At 47.3% G+C, this 16,762-nt stretch overlaps 1 protein-coding gene across 1 annotated transcript in view; it reads right to left on the reverse strand.

The window, feature by feature from the left end:
* LMF1 (lipase maturation factor 1) overlaps positions 1-16,762 on the reverse strand; it is an 88,212-nt gene that overhangs the window by 69,053 nt on the left and 2,397 nt on the right. Inside the window, exon 2 of the mRNA XM_054589125.1 lies at positions 9,610-9,620. Within this exon, the coding sequence (XP_054445100.1) occupies positions 9,610-9,620 (11 nt within the window). The remainder of the gene's footprint in view (positions 1-9,609; positions 9,621-16,762) is intronic.

The raw sequence follows: 16,762 nt of genomic DNA on the forward strand, positions 1-16,762 counted from the left end.
CACAGAGGCAACTGCTAATGCTGGAGGAGTAGAGACGAGGACCCATCTCACAAAATGCTTTTAGCTGTCTTTATATAAGTGATCAAGAAAAGGGCTTAAAACGACCCTACCTAAGAACACTGCTCTAGAACCTGTAGGGGAAGGAAGTGGTAGAGATCAGCTGCATCTCTCAGTCTCATGCAGCACAACTAGGCACCAGCCTCTATGAACTAATAAAGATCCTTAGGAGAGGGAAAGGGGCAAACTTGTCAGTGGTACCCGAGCTGACAAAGGGTTAACCTGCCCTATAATCTCCAACTCCAGGGGCCTAGAAAGCATCCACTCCAGGAGGCAACCGAGAGCTCCTGAGCAGAAATCTCTATGAAGCAGGGAGAAGAAACTGAGAGATTATCTAATGTGTTTGATTCAGTAAAAAACAGTATAGTATTGGGAGAGGTCAAGCAGTTGCGCTGGTGAATCTGGAATGAATTATTGAAAGATGACCAGAGATGAAAAACAAAGCAAAGCAAACTCAAAAGGGAGAGGCAACTATTAACTACAGGAAACATAAAGTTATTAGAAAAAAAATTATACTTCACTATTGGCTCAGAAGTCAATAGTATTTACACAGTCACAATAATGTAAAGACTGAATATTATTTAATAAAAAATTGTATTTGTGACATAGTTATACTGAGATAGGGGAAGAGTGTTAAAGATATACGAGAGTAATTCTTATCTTTCATAATAGGAAGTAAGTAGATGATGTCTAAAAGTGATACACCAAGAATAATCTATACAAATCTATTCAGAAACTTGGAAGTAAGTACTAGGAGTGTTAGAGAAGATGAAGAAGCTACTGTGCAGAACAGGAAGCGGTGAGGAGAGGTGAAGGGTGCTGCTGTTTTTATACTACGATGTATAATACAATTTCACTTTCTAATCCATGCACATGTTTAAGGTTTTAAAAAATAATCAAAAGAACAATCTTCAGGCCATATTATCTGGCCACAATGTGATAAAATCAGAAATGTGTCAACAAAACTAACCTACAAAATCCTAAGGGCTTGGGATTTCTGAAGCTCTTCTCTAAATAGCATTTAGACGAAAGAGGCATCAGCAATGAGGATTATAAACACACTATGCTGTCAGGGTGACACTGGGGTCTCAGCTGGTGGGGCAGGACAGGAACACAGTCAGAGGGGAGTGGTCACCTGCCTCCACGCGTTCATTAGCAGATAAGAAGAGATGGAAAATTAATGAATTAAACAATCAACACATGATCTTAGAAAATAATAAACCCCTTCCTCTCAGAAGGGGGAAGCAACCTATAAAAAGTAAAAATTAATGAGCTAGAACACTTTAAAAAAGATCTGATTAGAAAACCCAGTTCCTTGATTGAAGAGACCCATAACGAAGACGGCCTGTGGCTGTTTTGATCAGTACTTAGCATCACACAGGAGCGTTGAGCAGAACTGTAGCAGGGGTGGAAGTGGAGAGGCCATTCCGAACAGTATGAGGCCACGAGACAGCGGGGAAGAGTGTGCCAAGGTCAGACAGACCCTTGTCTGCAGGGACTCACAGCAAGTCTCTAGAAAATGGGCGTGGCGATGAAACTACCTTTTTTAACTGTTAGGGTGCCAGCACTCAGGGAACTCTCAAAAGTTAGCTGCGATACTATCATTAATTCTATTGTAAATTGAAAGGCAAATGCTAGTCAAACTTACGTATGGACGTAACTTAAATAAAAGGTGATTAAGAAGCATTCCAGACAAAACCCACCCAGATGCATTTAGGACTAAAGTATGACTTACAGCAACAAAATGCTTCTTTAATTTCTAGAATTTTGCATATTAAAGAGGTAAGCATGTTTTAGAGGTAGAAATAGGTAACTAGACATGATGGAAGAAAGTTAGAACAAGCACAGTGTTAACAGTAACGTTAATTTTAAAAAATGGTCTTGAAGACATATTTTCTTCTAGTTTCAACTAAGTACTTCTTCACCAGATATTACTGAGTGAACAAAGAGAATGGCAGAAATCCATATGCTACCGCCCCTTTGGCAGTCACTGACCCCAGCCTCGAGAGTGAACGTGCATGTCCCATGCTTGTCCACAGGTGCACAGGTCTGAGCAGGCAGTCAGCTAAAAAAGGCCACAGTCAGGTGGGTGGTTATCTCAGGAGAGGGGGGGCAAAATTAGATGAAAAAGATGACACTAAAAACAAGCAGTAAGTACAGTGTGTGACCACATATGAAGGAAATCGAACCCACGCCACGAGACACGCATTGTAAGGTACCCCAGTGCCCCAGAACCGTTTTTCCCCCTTGGACATCCTGCTCTGAATGCCACGCACCCCTGACAGCCTGGAAACCTGGATGACTCCCGAGGCCCTGGGGACAACTGTGCCACATTGGGTGATAGCCAGGGGTACCAGCTTCTTCATCAGGACATCTGTCGCCTTTAGTCTCCTCACCAGCGCCAAACTCTCACCTGCTCACTCCTTCTCCACCAGCAACAGAAAGTCACACCCTGGGGAAATCCCTTTAAGACCTTCATTAGTGTCCCATTCACCTGAGAGGAAAGTACAGTGTGGGGACAGGAAAGAACACAACCTTGGTTGAGAAGCCCCAGAGAGCCCAGGGCACCAAGGAAGGGTCTCAGACAAGAGGTAGATGGGCCACTGGGTGAGGAAGAGAGAGAGCAGGACTAGCCCCCCTTTCGTATCAACCCAGAGCACCTAGGACGTGTCAGCAGAGACTCCCCAGAAAGGGCTGGTGGCCCTGGGTGAGCTCAGAGTTGGACGGATAAGGCTGCCTCTGATTATGGGATAATTTAATTAAAGAAACTGCTTTCTTGGACATGGGGGCTGGGAAGAGAATCAGACGAACCATAATTAAACCAGAGGATATGAGAACCAGGCGAAGCGAGGACCTGGAGAAGGTCTGAGGGGACCCGCTGCGGCTGAGGTGGCTCAGAGCTTCAAGGCAGCTAATCGCTTCCTGCAGGCAGGCTCCACTCCAGCACTGATAGGTTTTTAATAAAAACTTCCAATTGGGCCAGTAAACCCCTCATTAAGCTGTTTTTAAAGCATGAGTTTAAGAGCGGCAAGGGCGAGGGGTCACAGGGAGCAGTTAATTCGCAACGGCTGGTGGGAGGCGCTGCTGTGACAGAGTACATTGGGTTCAAGTGGCCAGGCCCCATAAACATGCAATGCCAGCACTGGACCTGCCTGGAAAACAGACTTAATAAGGTAGAAGCGAAGCGTCCCTCGGGAACAGAGCAAAAAGCTGCTCTCAGTACAGCGACAGTGACAAAATTCAAGAGCAGCCTGTACACACAGTCCCTGCAGCACAGGTCCGCCCTACGTCCCCGGGTGTGGCCCACTGCACATCGGCTCCCCTGCCAGACTCCAGCCCGTCCAGAGCAGTGCCAGCCTCCGAGGCCCGCTTAGCTCTGCCTCCGAGGCTCAGTCAGCCCACTGCCGAGGTTCGCCCCCGGACCTGCCAATGTAGCCCTGGTGTGTGCCATTCATTCCTTGTACCCCATGAGTTCTCTCCCACCGAGATCTCAGTGTGCTCACAGCTCAGAAAGCACGACCAGCATCAGCCCCCAAGGCCTCCATCCCGGTCCTGCTCCCTCACTGTTGTTTCCAGCAGAACTTGTTGATATCTGCCCAGCATCAAGGAAGACTCTAAACTAGCTAACACTTGGTTTTCACATTGGATAAATAAATAATTCATTGATTATGGTTCTTATTGAAATGAAGGATCCCTAAATCATCCAACTCATAGCCTGATAGGCCTTCAGGAAAAAAAAAAAAAAAAAAAAAAAGCAATGTTCTTCAAAAAGGAATGACCTGGGTGTGAAGCCTTTCAGGATCCTTCCCTAAGATTCCCTCCAGATCCCTCACTCCATCCTGTGTGCTCATGTCCTCGGACTCCACTGCCAACCATCCCCTAACCCTTCTACACAGGATACCTTGCAGCCTCCTTCCCAGCACTGAGCTGAGAATCCAAACCACGGACCCTTCACAGCTAATCTTGAGGCTCAATCTTACTGGTTTCTGCATCTTTTTGATATTAAAGTAATTACAGTATATATTAGAGGGATCAATTCAGAATATATTAGAGGGACAAGTCCAGAATCCATCCCACAAAAGCTTCCTGCCATCAACTGCCTTCCTCGATGCCCACCTCCTTGGGTCTATCTGGACTAGTGTGAATAGCTTGTGCTGGTCACAGGATCCCTCAAAATGAGTCTCTCCATGCTTGTCACACCCATGAGGCAGCAGGACGGGCCCTGACTGCAGCCTGCCTGCTGTAGTGCTGCCTGGGTTGTGCCAGGCCTGAGAGGGGCTGGCCTCTGCGGGCAGACTGCAGAAGCATTAGGTGTAAGGCATAGGACTCAGCCCCCAAAACGCAGCTGCCGTGGCCCTTGCTCATCCTAGCCTCACCAAATGCAGGCAGACAGGAGCCCCCTTCTGGGAGTGCTTGGTCCCTTAAGGCTGAGGAGCATGGCCCAGGGGGCTCAGCATGCCATCACAAGGATATGGACTGAGAAAACCAGAAAGCCCTTCCTGGAACCCTTTACCACCTGCCAGGTCCAGCACTATTTTCAAATGCACAAGGACAATGTGAAGTTCAAAAAAGTCTCCAGCCCAAAACTCACTTCCTGCAGAGGAGCTGGAAACAGCATATAGAAGGGCACTGAATTAATCATGTTTTAGACCCGTTCTTTGAAGTAAGAGTTACCAGACTGGCAGATTTCAAAGCATAGCCTCACTTAATGCTTCAGCAGAGATGCAGCTGGTGAGGTGGTGTTATCACAAATGCTGTGGTTTTCCTGTGTCCTGGAGCAAACGGCCTCCGTTCCCATGTCGTCCCCTTACCCAGCAGTCACATCCGTGCAAAGGGAATGCAAACCCCCCGGGGACAGGGCTGTAGGATGGCAGCAGGTGACATCCACATTGTAGAGGGGACTTCAAGATCATGGAGAAATATTCATAGAAACTCAGAAATCCTGGGAAACATCTGCTCACTGAACAAAGGAAAGATGACCAGAGAGGCCTTGGCTGTGCCTCCTTCAGGGAGACCAGCCAATGTCCCTAGTCCCAAGCCGATGGGGTTATACTTATACCTGCCACATCATAAGTGGTCAGAAGAGAGAGGTAACTGAGCTCCCCAGAAGAGTATGTTGGTGAAACAGAGGGCATCCTCTGACCAACCGCCCACAGAACTTCCTATAGTATTTGAGAAGGTCTGTGATCCACTTGGCCCAGTGTGTCTACTGAGCAACCAATGTGCCACAGGTGTGGCTGGGGAGCCACCAGCTTTATTTCACTTTATTTTAATTGAGCCAAAAAGTATATGCGGCTGGAGGCAACCATATAAAACAGTAGCTTGAGTAGCCTTTCTCAATTCAAGTCAGTCAGCTGCCCAGTGGCACTGCATTTTTTGCAAATGCTGTTCTGTGGTGCAGCTTAGTATCTCAGCCTGTAAGCCAGAGTTGCTTTATCTTCATCCATTTGCAAAATAAAGACAACAGATATAAATTAAATTCTATATTTATTAATATATCTATGTCCATTAGATCTACATCCATGTTCATTGATAAGAACATAGAGATACAAGTACAAACAGGAGAGGACGATCTGCTCATTATGAAAACTAAGTTCTCATAGGCAACCCCTAAATGAGGCCAATGGGAAAACTCACGAAAGGTCAAAAGTCCCTTCGGACTGGCTGTTCTCGCCCTGACAACTCAGTAACTGAAAAGGAAACAGAGCAGAGATGCTTGGTGGTCACCCAGTGGCAAGCCAGCTGCTGTGACTATTAGAGGTCTCCTCAACTTGTGCTCATGGACTTTTAGTGGGGGTGGCCCATCAAGTGCCACACAGAAGACGGCATATGAAATTCAGTCCTACTCAGGAGCCCTCAGCAGGAAATGCAGTAGCAAGTCAGTAGCTGGGTTCTCAGTCTCCAACATTATCGCCTGAGACCAGATGGGCAGTTAAACTGGTAAAGAGCACCAGATATACAACAGAAGCATAAATGGAGGGCAGACTTGCGTTAATTAGCCCAGCATCTGGATCATCTCTACTGATTGCTACATCTCTGGGCAATCCACTGTCAGCAAGTCTTTTTTTTTTTTTCCGGGTGTGTGTTCATCTAGTGATTTTTTTTTTTTTTTTTTAGTATGTCAAATATTGTTTGTAGCAAAACAGTAGCTCCTGAATTAAATATAATTACCCAGAAGTGAGCACATGCAGTGAGGCTGTTAGTTGAGGGTGGGTGTGGGGACAGGACAATCTGGCCAGAAAATGAGCAGGGTTTGGGTTTGTTGTTTCCTCATTACCCTCAGTGACCACAGGCTGCAACTTCCTAGGGAGGGGCTTCGCTCACCTGCAGTGCTCAGCAAGGGGCCTGGAGTTTCTCACTTCCAGCAGCTTCTGATCCGCCAGCCTGATCGGCCTCTCCCAAACTGCTGCCTGTCCTTGGGCGATGGGCAATGATAAGAGAAGGGACCGCCAGCTCCTGGTCCAGTCTCACTTGCTGTCTCAGGCTGGGGCCTTCTCAGAATTTCTCTCAATTCTCCCTCTGCTCCACTCACCAACAGCCTCCAGCAGTAGCAGAGCCCGCTCTGTATCATACATGATGTGGGGCCCCTCTCACAGACCCCCTTCTCCCAAGGACCTCAGTACAATGCGGTGCGTAGGCATGATTCTCCTCCCGAGTGGTTTGAGGCTTCTGCTTCCTGTAAGAGGACCGTCCAGGGGGCAGGCGGGTGGCTGGTCACTCCTGCACTGCGCCACCAAGGAAGCCCTAGGTGGTCTCCCCACCTGCCCCAATCTTTCTCACACCCCTCACGGAGGCCTGCACACCACAGCCCTGAGTAAGCAAGAGCTCTGTCTGGGGACAATTGTCTTCCTTACCCTTTCCTTCTTTCACTGCGCTGAAGGTGAAGCCTCTTCACAGATCCATCTCTCCTCAGTCGGGGGCATGGGAATTCTGATTCCTTAGCTGCTGTACAAGTTCGGTGCGCTGAGAGAGTCCAGAAAAATTGTGGCTTTTGCAGAACATCCAGCTCACAGTTAAGATGGGAAAGACAGTTTCTCACAGAAACAGAACCTCTACATGATTTAGTCCCTTTTCAATTTAATCCTTGCGTACAGCCTGGCCTAGGGCTGGTGTTCCCGGCAGATGAACCATGGGCATGTGAGCAGAGTACGTGTTCTCAGAAACACCTATCAGAGCCAGGTGCTGGGCACAGGGTCCATCCCTTTACCAATTTTCTATCCAGTTGTTCTGTCAACCAAGGGAAGGGGGTGTTGAAATTCCTTCTCTGTCTCCCTTTAGTTGTCACTTGTATTTCACGTACTCTGAGGTCTGTTAGGTCTTCCTGCCTGACTGATGACACAACCTCTTCCTCCAGTGATGCTCGGTCCTGGACTAGCCTTCGGACTACTGTCTCCAATGTCTTTCCCGTCCATCTTCTTTCGAACTTTGTGTTTTTATATTCAATGTGCATTACCTATAGAAGAATATAACTACATCTTACTTTTTATTCTCTTAATTTGTTCTGTTGATTTCTGTCTTTAACTGGAGTGTTTAGTCCGTTATCACTTAATGTAATTACTGATACGGTATTTACAGTCACCACTTAATTTTTTTATTTCCTGTTGAACCCTTGGTTCCTATTCCTGTATTCTTCCTTTCCTGCCTTATCTGGGTCATTCAAATGTCTCCAGAGCCCCCCGTTAATGTGTCTGTCGGCGTTTTAACCGCCGCTCTAGATCTTCCCAGTGCGTGCGCCAGGGACTCTCATACCCGTCCTTAGCTTTTTAAATCCCACTTGAAGTTAATATTGTGTCGCTTCACATAAAATGTGGACATGGCAGCCTTCCTGTGCTCCATGTCATGCTTGTCACGTGTCCCCTCTCAGTGCATGACCAACCTCAGGAGATAAAGAATGCATTTTGCTTTAAAGAGTTATTTGTATGTATTTCGAAGGAAGTAACTGAAACAAAGCCCTCTTCACAGTTACCTGTGTATCTACTGCTTTTCGTGTCCCACGTTCCTGCCCAGGGACCCATGTTCTCACCTCTACTCACTTTCCTTCAGCCTAGAGAGCTGCCCGCAGCGTGCCTGGCGGGCTTCTGCCAGTAAGAGATTCTCTCACTTCTCCCTATTTCACCTCTGGCCCTGGAAAGTGCTGTCTGGGTGCAGGATCCTGGGGGACAGTTTCCATCTCTCAGCACTACTGTTCCTGAGTGCCAGGGTCCAACCATTTCAAGGGCCGTGTTAAGCTTCTCTGGCTGCTTTCGAGATTCTCCCTTCCCCTTTAGTTTTCAGTATTGATTTCAGATGATTTGAGCAGGCAGTTTTATTTATGTCTTTTGGGGCCCACCAGGCTTCCTGAATCTGTACATTTCTCTGTCTCACCACATTTGGAAACTTTTCAGCCGTTCTTTCCCCCTCCTCCTGGGGCTCCAGTCTCAGCCTGGGTGATGTCTGCTGATCTTTCATTCTCCAGCTACATCCGCCCTGCTATCCAGTCCATCCAGTGAATTTCTCATTTCAGATATTGTATTTTTCAGTTCTGAAATTTCCACTTCTTTTTTATATCTTTGATTTTTCTGCTGGGATCTCATTATTTTTCCATTCATCAGAAGCCTGTTTTCCCTCACTGTGGTACGCATAGTCTTGCCAGCTGCTTAGACCCTGTCTCAAAATCCCAGCATCTAATCACCTTGGGGTTGGCCTCTGTCATTGTCTGTTCCGTCCAGAATGAGCCTGATCTCCTGGTCCTTTGTTTCTTGTGCGTCCTGAGCATGAGGACGTTGAGCTGAGGGGCATCTGGGTTCTGTTACACCCCATGGAGAGCACTGATATCTTTGCTGTAACAGCATGTAAGCTGGCGAGACCCAAATGTAACCTGTGCCATGCCTGGTCCTGTCTACTCTTGTTCACTTGGGGGCTGCTCTCTGCTCACTCTCAGCCAGCGGCCACTGTCCCACTACCCATTCATCTATGGAAAAAACCCTACTCTGCACGCTCACTCTGGGTGCAGCGTTTTCCTCAGAGCACAGGCTGGGATCCTGAATCTTCCTCCTACCAAACCAGGCAGAAATCCAACTACTTCTGCCGCCCCCTCCCAGTCAGGGACAGCACCAGGTAAACCCTCCTCTGTGTGTGTTGTCTACGGGCTCGTGTCCACTGGGAACTCAGTGTGGCCTGGAGAGAGAAGCGCACATGGCGCAGGCTTTTCGTTCACCCAGGGTTAGGGGATGGATTCACAACATGCGATGGAACCATCATTGCTTGCTGTCACTGCTGTGGGACTGGTCTACCAGTATCATAGAAACTGGTTCTCCACACAATGAACCTGAAAATGCATGAGTTCCCTCGTCTGTATTAGTCCACCACTCTGGGCAAGGAGGCTAGCTGCAGGTAGGAGTCCAGGTTAAACAAACGTGGTATCAAAACAACATGGTAAAACCTGCAGGTTGATGACAGATGCTCAAGTAATGAGAAAGGTAAAAAAAAAAAAAAAAAAAAGGCACAAGGATACATACCCCAACACAAAATGCTAACTCTTGCAGAGTTTTTTTCTAAATGATTTTCACTTACCAAATGAATACCTGAAAAACAAAAGGAGAAAAAAGTATTAAAATGTGGCATTCTTTGCCAAAAATCTTATAAGATTAAAGCATTGTGTTACTGCATGAAGTAGAGCCTATGTCTGTACCTCCAGGACAGTGCGGGGTCAGACCCTCTGGGGATTAAATGCAGCAGGAGGTGAAGGTACAGGGGAGACCTGTCCTTGGGTGCTCTGAGTGGGGGGCTGGGGCCCTGAGGCCCACCAGGCTGCCCTGGGGGATTAGAGTCTTTTCACCCCCTGCCCCACCTGACATGGCCAGTATAGAACGATGCCTACAACAGGCCAATCAAAAAATATTTTGGGAAAAAGTAAATGTAATACTTGGTTTTCCTGCAGTAATAATTTCAATCAAACACCATAAAAATGTCATGCCCTAGGATTTGAAAATTTAAAGGATGCCCCGTTACGCTGAGCATATATTATTAGAAAAGGGACCTAAACTAAAGGACTTTGCGGGGTGGGGATGGGGGGGGTCTGTCTCCTCTCTAAGGATTTGAGGTCTGTCTTCACATGGAATCTGAGTAGAACTTTGAGTCCTCACACTGGCCTGGGACTTCCGTGGTGCAGGCTCAGTTTGCACCCCTGGAGAGGGGAGATACATCAGCCCAAGTCAGAGACTGTAAATCCCTACAATATCATGGGACAAAACTGAGGTGTGGGTTACATGTGGCCTTGAAACAAATACCCCTCACACCTGTGGAGCTCTGGCACCTAGGCCGAGTTAAAAACAAAACCCACCACTTGGACTCAGGGATAAAAAGACCACATCTACTGGGGAGCTGACACATGCTACAAGGTGAATGAACTCTACAAGCATCATGCTGTGTGAGATAAACCAGACACGAAAAGCCACATAGTGTGTGACTCCATTTATGTGAAACATCCAAAACGGGTGAATCTAGAGAGACAGGAAATAGATCCGTGGGTGCTGGGGACTGGGAGGGGAATAAGGGTGTGTGAGGAGAATGGGGGTGTATGGGTTTCTTTTGGGGGTGATAAAAGTTTTTTGTACTTAGTAATGATTGCAGAACTCTGTAATTATATAAAGCCACTGACTTGTACACTTTAAATGGTTAGATTTTATGGTATGCAAATTATACCTTAACAAAGATGTTTTAAGAAGTAGTTGTTTAATGAAACATGTATGAATGAAAAAATCCAGGCCTGATATTTGCACAGAGCCCCTCAGTGAAGAGAGGGCAGGACCTCCGGAGGATGAAAGGAGTCGGTCTTGGGCACTCGGAGAGCGGGTGCAGGTCCCAGGGATCCCTACACTGCCCATTTTGAGGGTGCATGTGATTTTTCACTGTGGAAAGTTCAGATGCAGACGTTATAGGCAAGAGTAATACAATGAAGGACACTGAAGCAATGCAGATGCTGAGGAAGAACTGTCAGGTGGCTGTTCTCTCAGAACTGGAGGTGTGGGCAGCCTGGCAGTGATGGTATTTTTAACAATCCTGACCCCTCAGAGATGCATACTTCTTACAGGTTAAACAACACAATGTGGGATTTGCTCTTTACTTCAGAAAAGACAATTTGGGAGAAGAGGGGACACATGTGCATGCATGAGGGTTTTTTGCATTACATTCTCTACTTTTTTTCTTTTAAGATTGTATTTATTTTTTTTAGAGAGGCAGGAAGGGAGAGAGAAAGAGAGGGAGAGAAACATCGATGTGTGAGACACATCAGTTGCCTTTCACACGACCCCAGCTGGGGACCTGGCCCGCAACTCAGGCATGTGCCCTGACCCAGAACCGAACCAGTGACTTTTTGGTCCTCAGGCTGGCGTTCAACCCACTAAGCCACACCAGCCAGGGCTACTGTCTACTTTTGAACAGGTTCCTAAGTTTCCATAGTTCAAAACTTTTAAAACAGCCAGTATACACACTGGCTAATTCAAGAAACAAGTTTACCCAACAAATTCTCCCAGTAAATCCCCTTGTTGATGGAGAAGGGGAAAGGGGCTGATTGTCACAAACTTATAAAGAATGAATGCTTTATATTTTTATCAGATCTGACTGGAAGAGACAGAAGGCTGTGAGGTCAGAGCTGGCCTTGCATGGCTCCTGCCCGCAGCCTGGACCACCAGAATACAGTGCCCTCTGGGAACCACGGACAGGCCTGCAGTGTTAACTGCTGTCACACTTACTGAGGGTATTTAAAAATGTCTCTCATAACTTTACCTGTTTTGAATTTTGAGTTTCAAGGCTCCCTGATATAAGATTTTTAAATACAAGTATTTATATCTAATTACTTAAAAAACTAAAAAGTCATCACTACTTTTACAGTTTTTATTATATATTTTTAACAGCTAGAACTTATTTTAGAAGAGATGGCTGTCTATGGAGTTATTTTGGGGATGTTCTACTATTTTGTTCTTTAAAGAAACTCAAGCCCTTTCATTTTCCAAGAGACCTAGTTCTTGCTCCCAAACGCCATGTGTCAGCACAGTACCTCTGCCTGCCTGTTAAAGACAAGGCTGCTTCACAGAGGAAGGCCGTCTTCGTCTTTGTGCAAAGGAAGTGAGAGAACCAGGAAGGGGAGGTGTCTTGCAAAGGCCCTACATCCACTGCAACACTTGCCCACCACACAAAGCAGTCTTGTCCACGGCCCCTTGGGCCTCATTCCACCCCAGTGACTTCTGTATGAGGCTCCTATTTTTACAGAAGGCCTCTGATTAAAAAAGTACATCAGGCTTCCAGAACTTTTTGTTTTGTAAAAAGGCTTCCTGGATAAATATTTGTTAAATTATGCTCCCCCGCCTGTGGAGAGGCAAGCTGTGAATTTGTAAGAATTCTCCCCACTTTCTTGCCCGGCACAGAGCTCCCTGAAGGCTCACTCAGGAAGCAGGTAGACAGGAGTTAGTATAATAAAGCCTGCTCTTCTAAGCCACCCTCCATTCTTGATGCAAGTCTGTGGCTAATCATGTCATCCACAATGAAGTCCCTGTCACATGGTGATGGCCAAACAGAAGCAGCTCGGGATGAAAATGTCACAGGAACCAGAACAGCAGCCCTTGGTATATACCCAAGCAGTCTGTGAGTGTCCACCCTGACCCATCCCCTCCCTCTGCTGGAACCGCTCATCGCAGAACCGTGGGGCGTGGGGCCCGTCGCGGCACTGGCAAGGCCCTGTCTCAATGCTGATACGCAAGAGTGAAGAAGGGCCCTCTCTGTGTGTGAGAAGGGATGTTTATAAGTTTGAGAAAACTGTGGAGCTGAGGAGGCTCTGGGATGGCTGGACCTTTGTGACACAATTGTCTGACAAGAATGGAAGGGCCTGCAGCATGCTATCCGCCCTTGCCGCCTTTGCCTGGGCCTCTGCCCAGGCACTCAGTACTTGACCTTTTTACCACAGAAAGGAAATGGCATGACTTTTTTTTTTTTTTTTTTTTTAAAGAGAGAAGGGAAGGGAGGGGAGGGAGAAAGAGTGGGACAGAAACATCAATGTGAGAGAGAAACATTGATTGGTTGCCTTTTGTACATGCCCTGACTGAGGGCTGAACCTGCAACCCAGGCATGTGCCCTAACTGGGAATCGAACCAGTGATCTTTTGGTTTTTTGGACAATGCCCAACCAGCTGAGCCACAGTGGCCAGGGAGGAAATGGCACTATTCTGCTTCCTAGAACCTCATAAATCCAAAGGAAGGATTCCTTTTTATGCATCGAATGTATCTATACCTGGTGAAATTGATGAGCTGCAAACCAGGACGGGGGCAGCCATGAAACAGCACTGTATTTAAGGCCTGGAGCTAAAATCAGGTTTTCATCCTCAAGAGTAAGAGCAGAGCCCTGACCCTGGTCCCCTCCACATCTCCTGGGCCTGCTGGCATCTGTTCTCGGTGCTCTTTGAAGTTGATACCGTCCCTGTGTCGGAGAGACGTGCCAGAGGAGGCTTCCTCCACAGGAAGGGACCCCCTGAGCTGCCCAACCTCAGTCCAAGTTTCAAGAGATAATTCTTTCTTCTTTTTGGGGGGGCCAGGAAGGTGGGGAAGAGAGAAGGATGGTTATACAGCCATCCTTAATAGCAACAAAGAAGCCCTTTAGGATTATTGCCAAAGTAAAGCACAGACAAAAGGATCACAAATCCAGAATTTTGGAAAAGCTGGTGCTTAACTAACTGGAGAAACCGGGGTAGACATCACTTAGGATTTCTAACAAGGTTCCACTGTTTTAGACAGGACAGTGCTAATGGTGGTTAGGATCTTCTTTAAGATCATCTAAATTCTATGCAATAATAGTTAACCACTCTGCCTCTTTCTCTGAAAAGCTACTGATCCCCAAGATGTTTAAACTCTTAGGGACATAGAACAGATACCCAAGGTACCAAAACAGATATATGCAGGAATCCATGCTGATCAATGATTGAATAAATAACATGGGGGCAAGAAACAGGCCTCTGTGTAGAAGAACCCACATAACTGTGCAGGCGCCCCACCCTTAAGTTTGAGTTTGAGAAAACTCAAACTCAAACTGTTAAAAGACAAGGCTGCTTCACGGAGGAAGGCCGTCTTTGTCTGTGGGGGGACGTGTGGACTGTGCTAACGACACCTCCAAGGAGAACACACAGTGTAGACTTGGGAGGAAAGAAGGAGGTTCACAGTGGAGACACACAAGAGACATGGCCCGGCTGAACACCAGGGTTAGTACCACGGAGGTGAGTTGTGTCAAAGGCACAGACTCGATCTGACGAATACACAGAGGCAGTGTACCTCTGTGGTCTTCTCCCCAAACCCACAACCCAGTCAATGATGAGAAAACATCAGACACATCCCAACAGAGGGACACTCAACAGAACATCTGACAAGTCCTCCTCAAAGCTGTCGAGGGATCAAAAACAAGACCCAGAGGAGCGTAAGGGGATAGGACGACCAAACATCATGCAGTCTTGGACAGATCCTGAGACAGAACGAGGGCATTAGGGAGGGACTAAGGAACTGTAAATAAATAACAATGTGTTGACACTCGTTCATCAGGTGTGACGAATATCCCATCCATTGTAAGAGGATAACAACAGGGGAAGTTGCAGCGGGATGCACAGGAAGTGTGAACTATTTCTGCAATAATTGTGTAAATCTAAAGCTGTTCTAAAAAGCGACGTTTATTAAATTAAAAAGCAGTCAAGATAGGTAGGCAGCGCCAGAATCTGTACCTGCCAGGAGAGTAGCCTCTGACCTTGCCCATTCCTCACTAGTGCACAAAACAGAGCGCAGGCTGGGGTCTGAGGGAGGACTGGCCACCCAGGTCAGAGGTGCACATGCCCCCTCCTGCTGGATGCAACATCTGGTCAGACAAATCAAGTTCTCAGTAAGAACAGGATAAGCCCAACCCAAGTTCTCAAAGGCTTCCTCACCTCCTCCCAACCCCATCTGAGAAGAAGGGGATACAGTTCCACAGCAGTGGGCTGCCTGCTGCCCAACCTGAGGCACCATACTGCCTGATCTAATCGCAGGTTGCCTCCTGTCACTCATCCCAACAGACGTCATTCTGTGCTTTCTCCTCACAAGGGCTGCTACATTAAAAAAAATAGAAAGGAATCAAGAGTAGTCATTTAACTGCCCCCCACTATTTCCCTCAAGACAACCTGAATACCTGTTCTCACTCCTGTACTTGGGCATTATCAATCAAAACCCATTCCCGTCACACATGACTGATAATGAGAGAGGGTGGGCTCCTGTGAAGCTGGGGCCCCCAAAGCTGCCTGGTACCACTGTACTGTGTCCTCGGAAATCCTGAGCCCCACACGGGCTCGCCCTGTACCCCTACCATGGCGCCTGCAGCCTGGTCGCATTCTAACTGCCCGCGTGCAGTAGCCAACATAAAGGAATGTCTGGCCACCTGGCACTGGGCCACTCTCCTATTTCCTGTCTTGTAACATATAGTCCTGAGTCCCATCACGTCCAGGAGAAAGGACCAGTGTCAGAAAGGCCAGTCCAGCTGTCTACCACAGCCCATCCTCAGAAGGCAGAGAACATCTCAATCAATCAAACAAGAAAATACTCAGAGCATAAGAAAATGCCACGAAAGAAGTGAATTTTCTCCTCCTTTTCCCTTCTACCCAAAAACATCTCTTGCCCATCCCCAAGCTCTGACCCACCCAGGCCTATTTCCTAAGTTCATCTACTTGAACCTGGGCCCTACAGGGTTCTGCGGATGTGGGGTCGCCTGCATCCAAGGATGTGGGTCATTTCTCTGCGAAGCACGGACTGCATGATTGAAGCCACCCTCCCCAAAATGAAGCCCTTCAACCACTGCCACCACGAACCTGGGTTCATCAGGTTCCCATTTGCCTCGCCAAGTGTCAGGATCCAGACAGGGGAGCGGAGAGAGGGCAGGGCAGTCATGCTTCCAGAATGTGCAGGATGTCATGCAAGGCTACCTGACACTCGCCTCGGAAACTCAAAGCATCACTAAGTACAAAGTTTGCTTTGTTGTTACAATTTTACCTATTTTTTGAGAGAGTGGAAAGGAGGGAAAAAGAGGGAGAGAAACATTGATGTGAGAGAGAAACATCAATCAGTTGTCTCTTGTAGACGCCCTGACCAGGGACCAAACCCACAACCCAGGCATGTGCCCTGACTGGGAGTTGAACTGGTGACCTTTCCAGTTTGTAGGACAACGCCCAACTAACTGAGCCACGCTGGTCTGGGCCAAGCTTGAGATTTTACCTGTCTCTTGCGACAGCAGTTCAAGATCCCCATGCGTATTGAAACATTTATTTTGACACTGTGAAGTCGTCATGGACACTGGTTTGGGTCAGAGAGAAGCTGAGAGGACACCCATTTAAGAGAAGGGAGAGAAAGAGACTCTAAATGAAGCAGCGGTCATAGCACGCACTCAGCAAAGCTGGGCAACCACATGCCGGGCTGAGTGCCGGCGAAACACCATGTGCACCTGCCTGGCGCCTCCTCGCCCCACAGGGGCTTCCTGTCCCTGCCACAGGACGCCAGCTGGACAACACTTGAAAGACGTTCCATCAACAGCGTCCATTATCTGAGCATCTTATCCCAAACAAATATTCTTTCCTCTCAACTTAAAATAAAGGGGAGATGAAAAGAACAGATTGTGTCTAACTTTCATTTCAGGATATCAAGAAAAAGAAAGCCCATTTTCCATTTAAGTG

This window comes from Pteronotus mesoamericanus, unplaced genomic scaffold, assembly GCF_021234165.1.
Source record: "Pteronotus mesoamericanus isolate MK-2021 breed Mesoamerican mustached bat unplaced genomic scaffold, CSHL_Meso_final scaffold_167, whole genome shotgun sequence".
Lineage (NCBI taxonomy): Eukaryota > Metazoa > Chordata > Mammalia > Chiroptera > Mormoopidae > Pteronotus > Pteronotus mesoamericanus.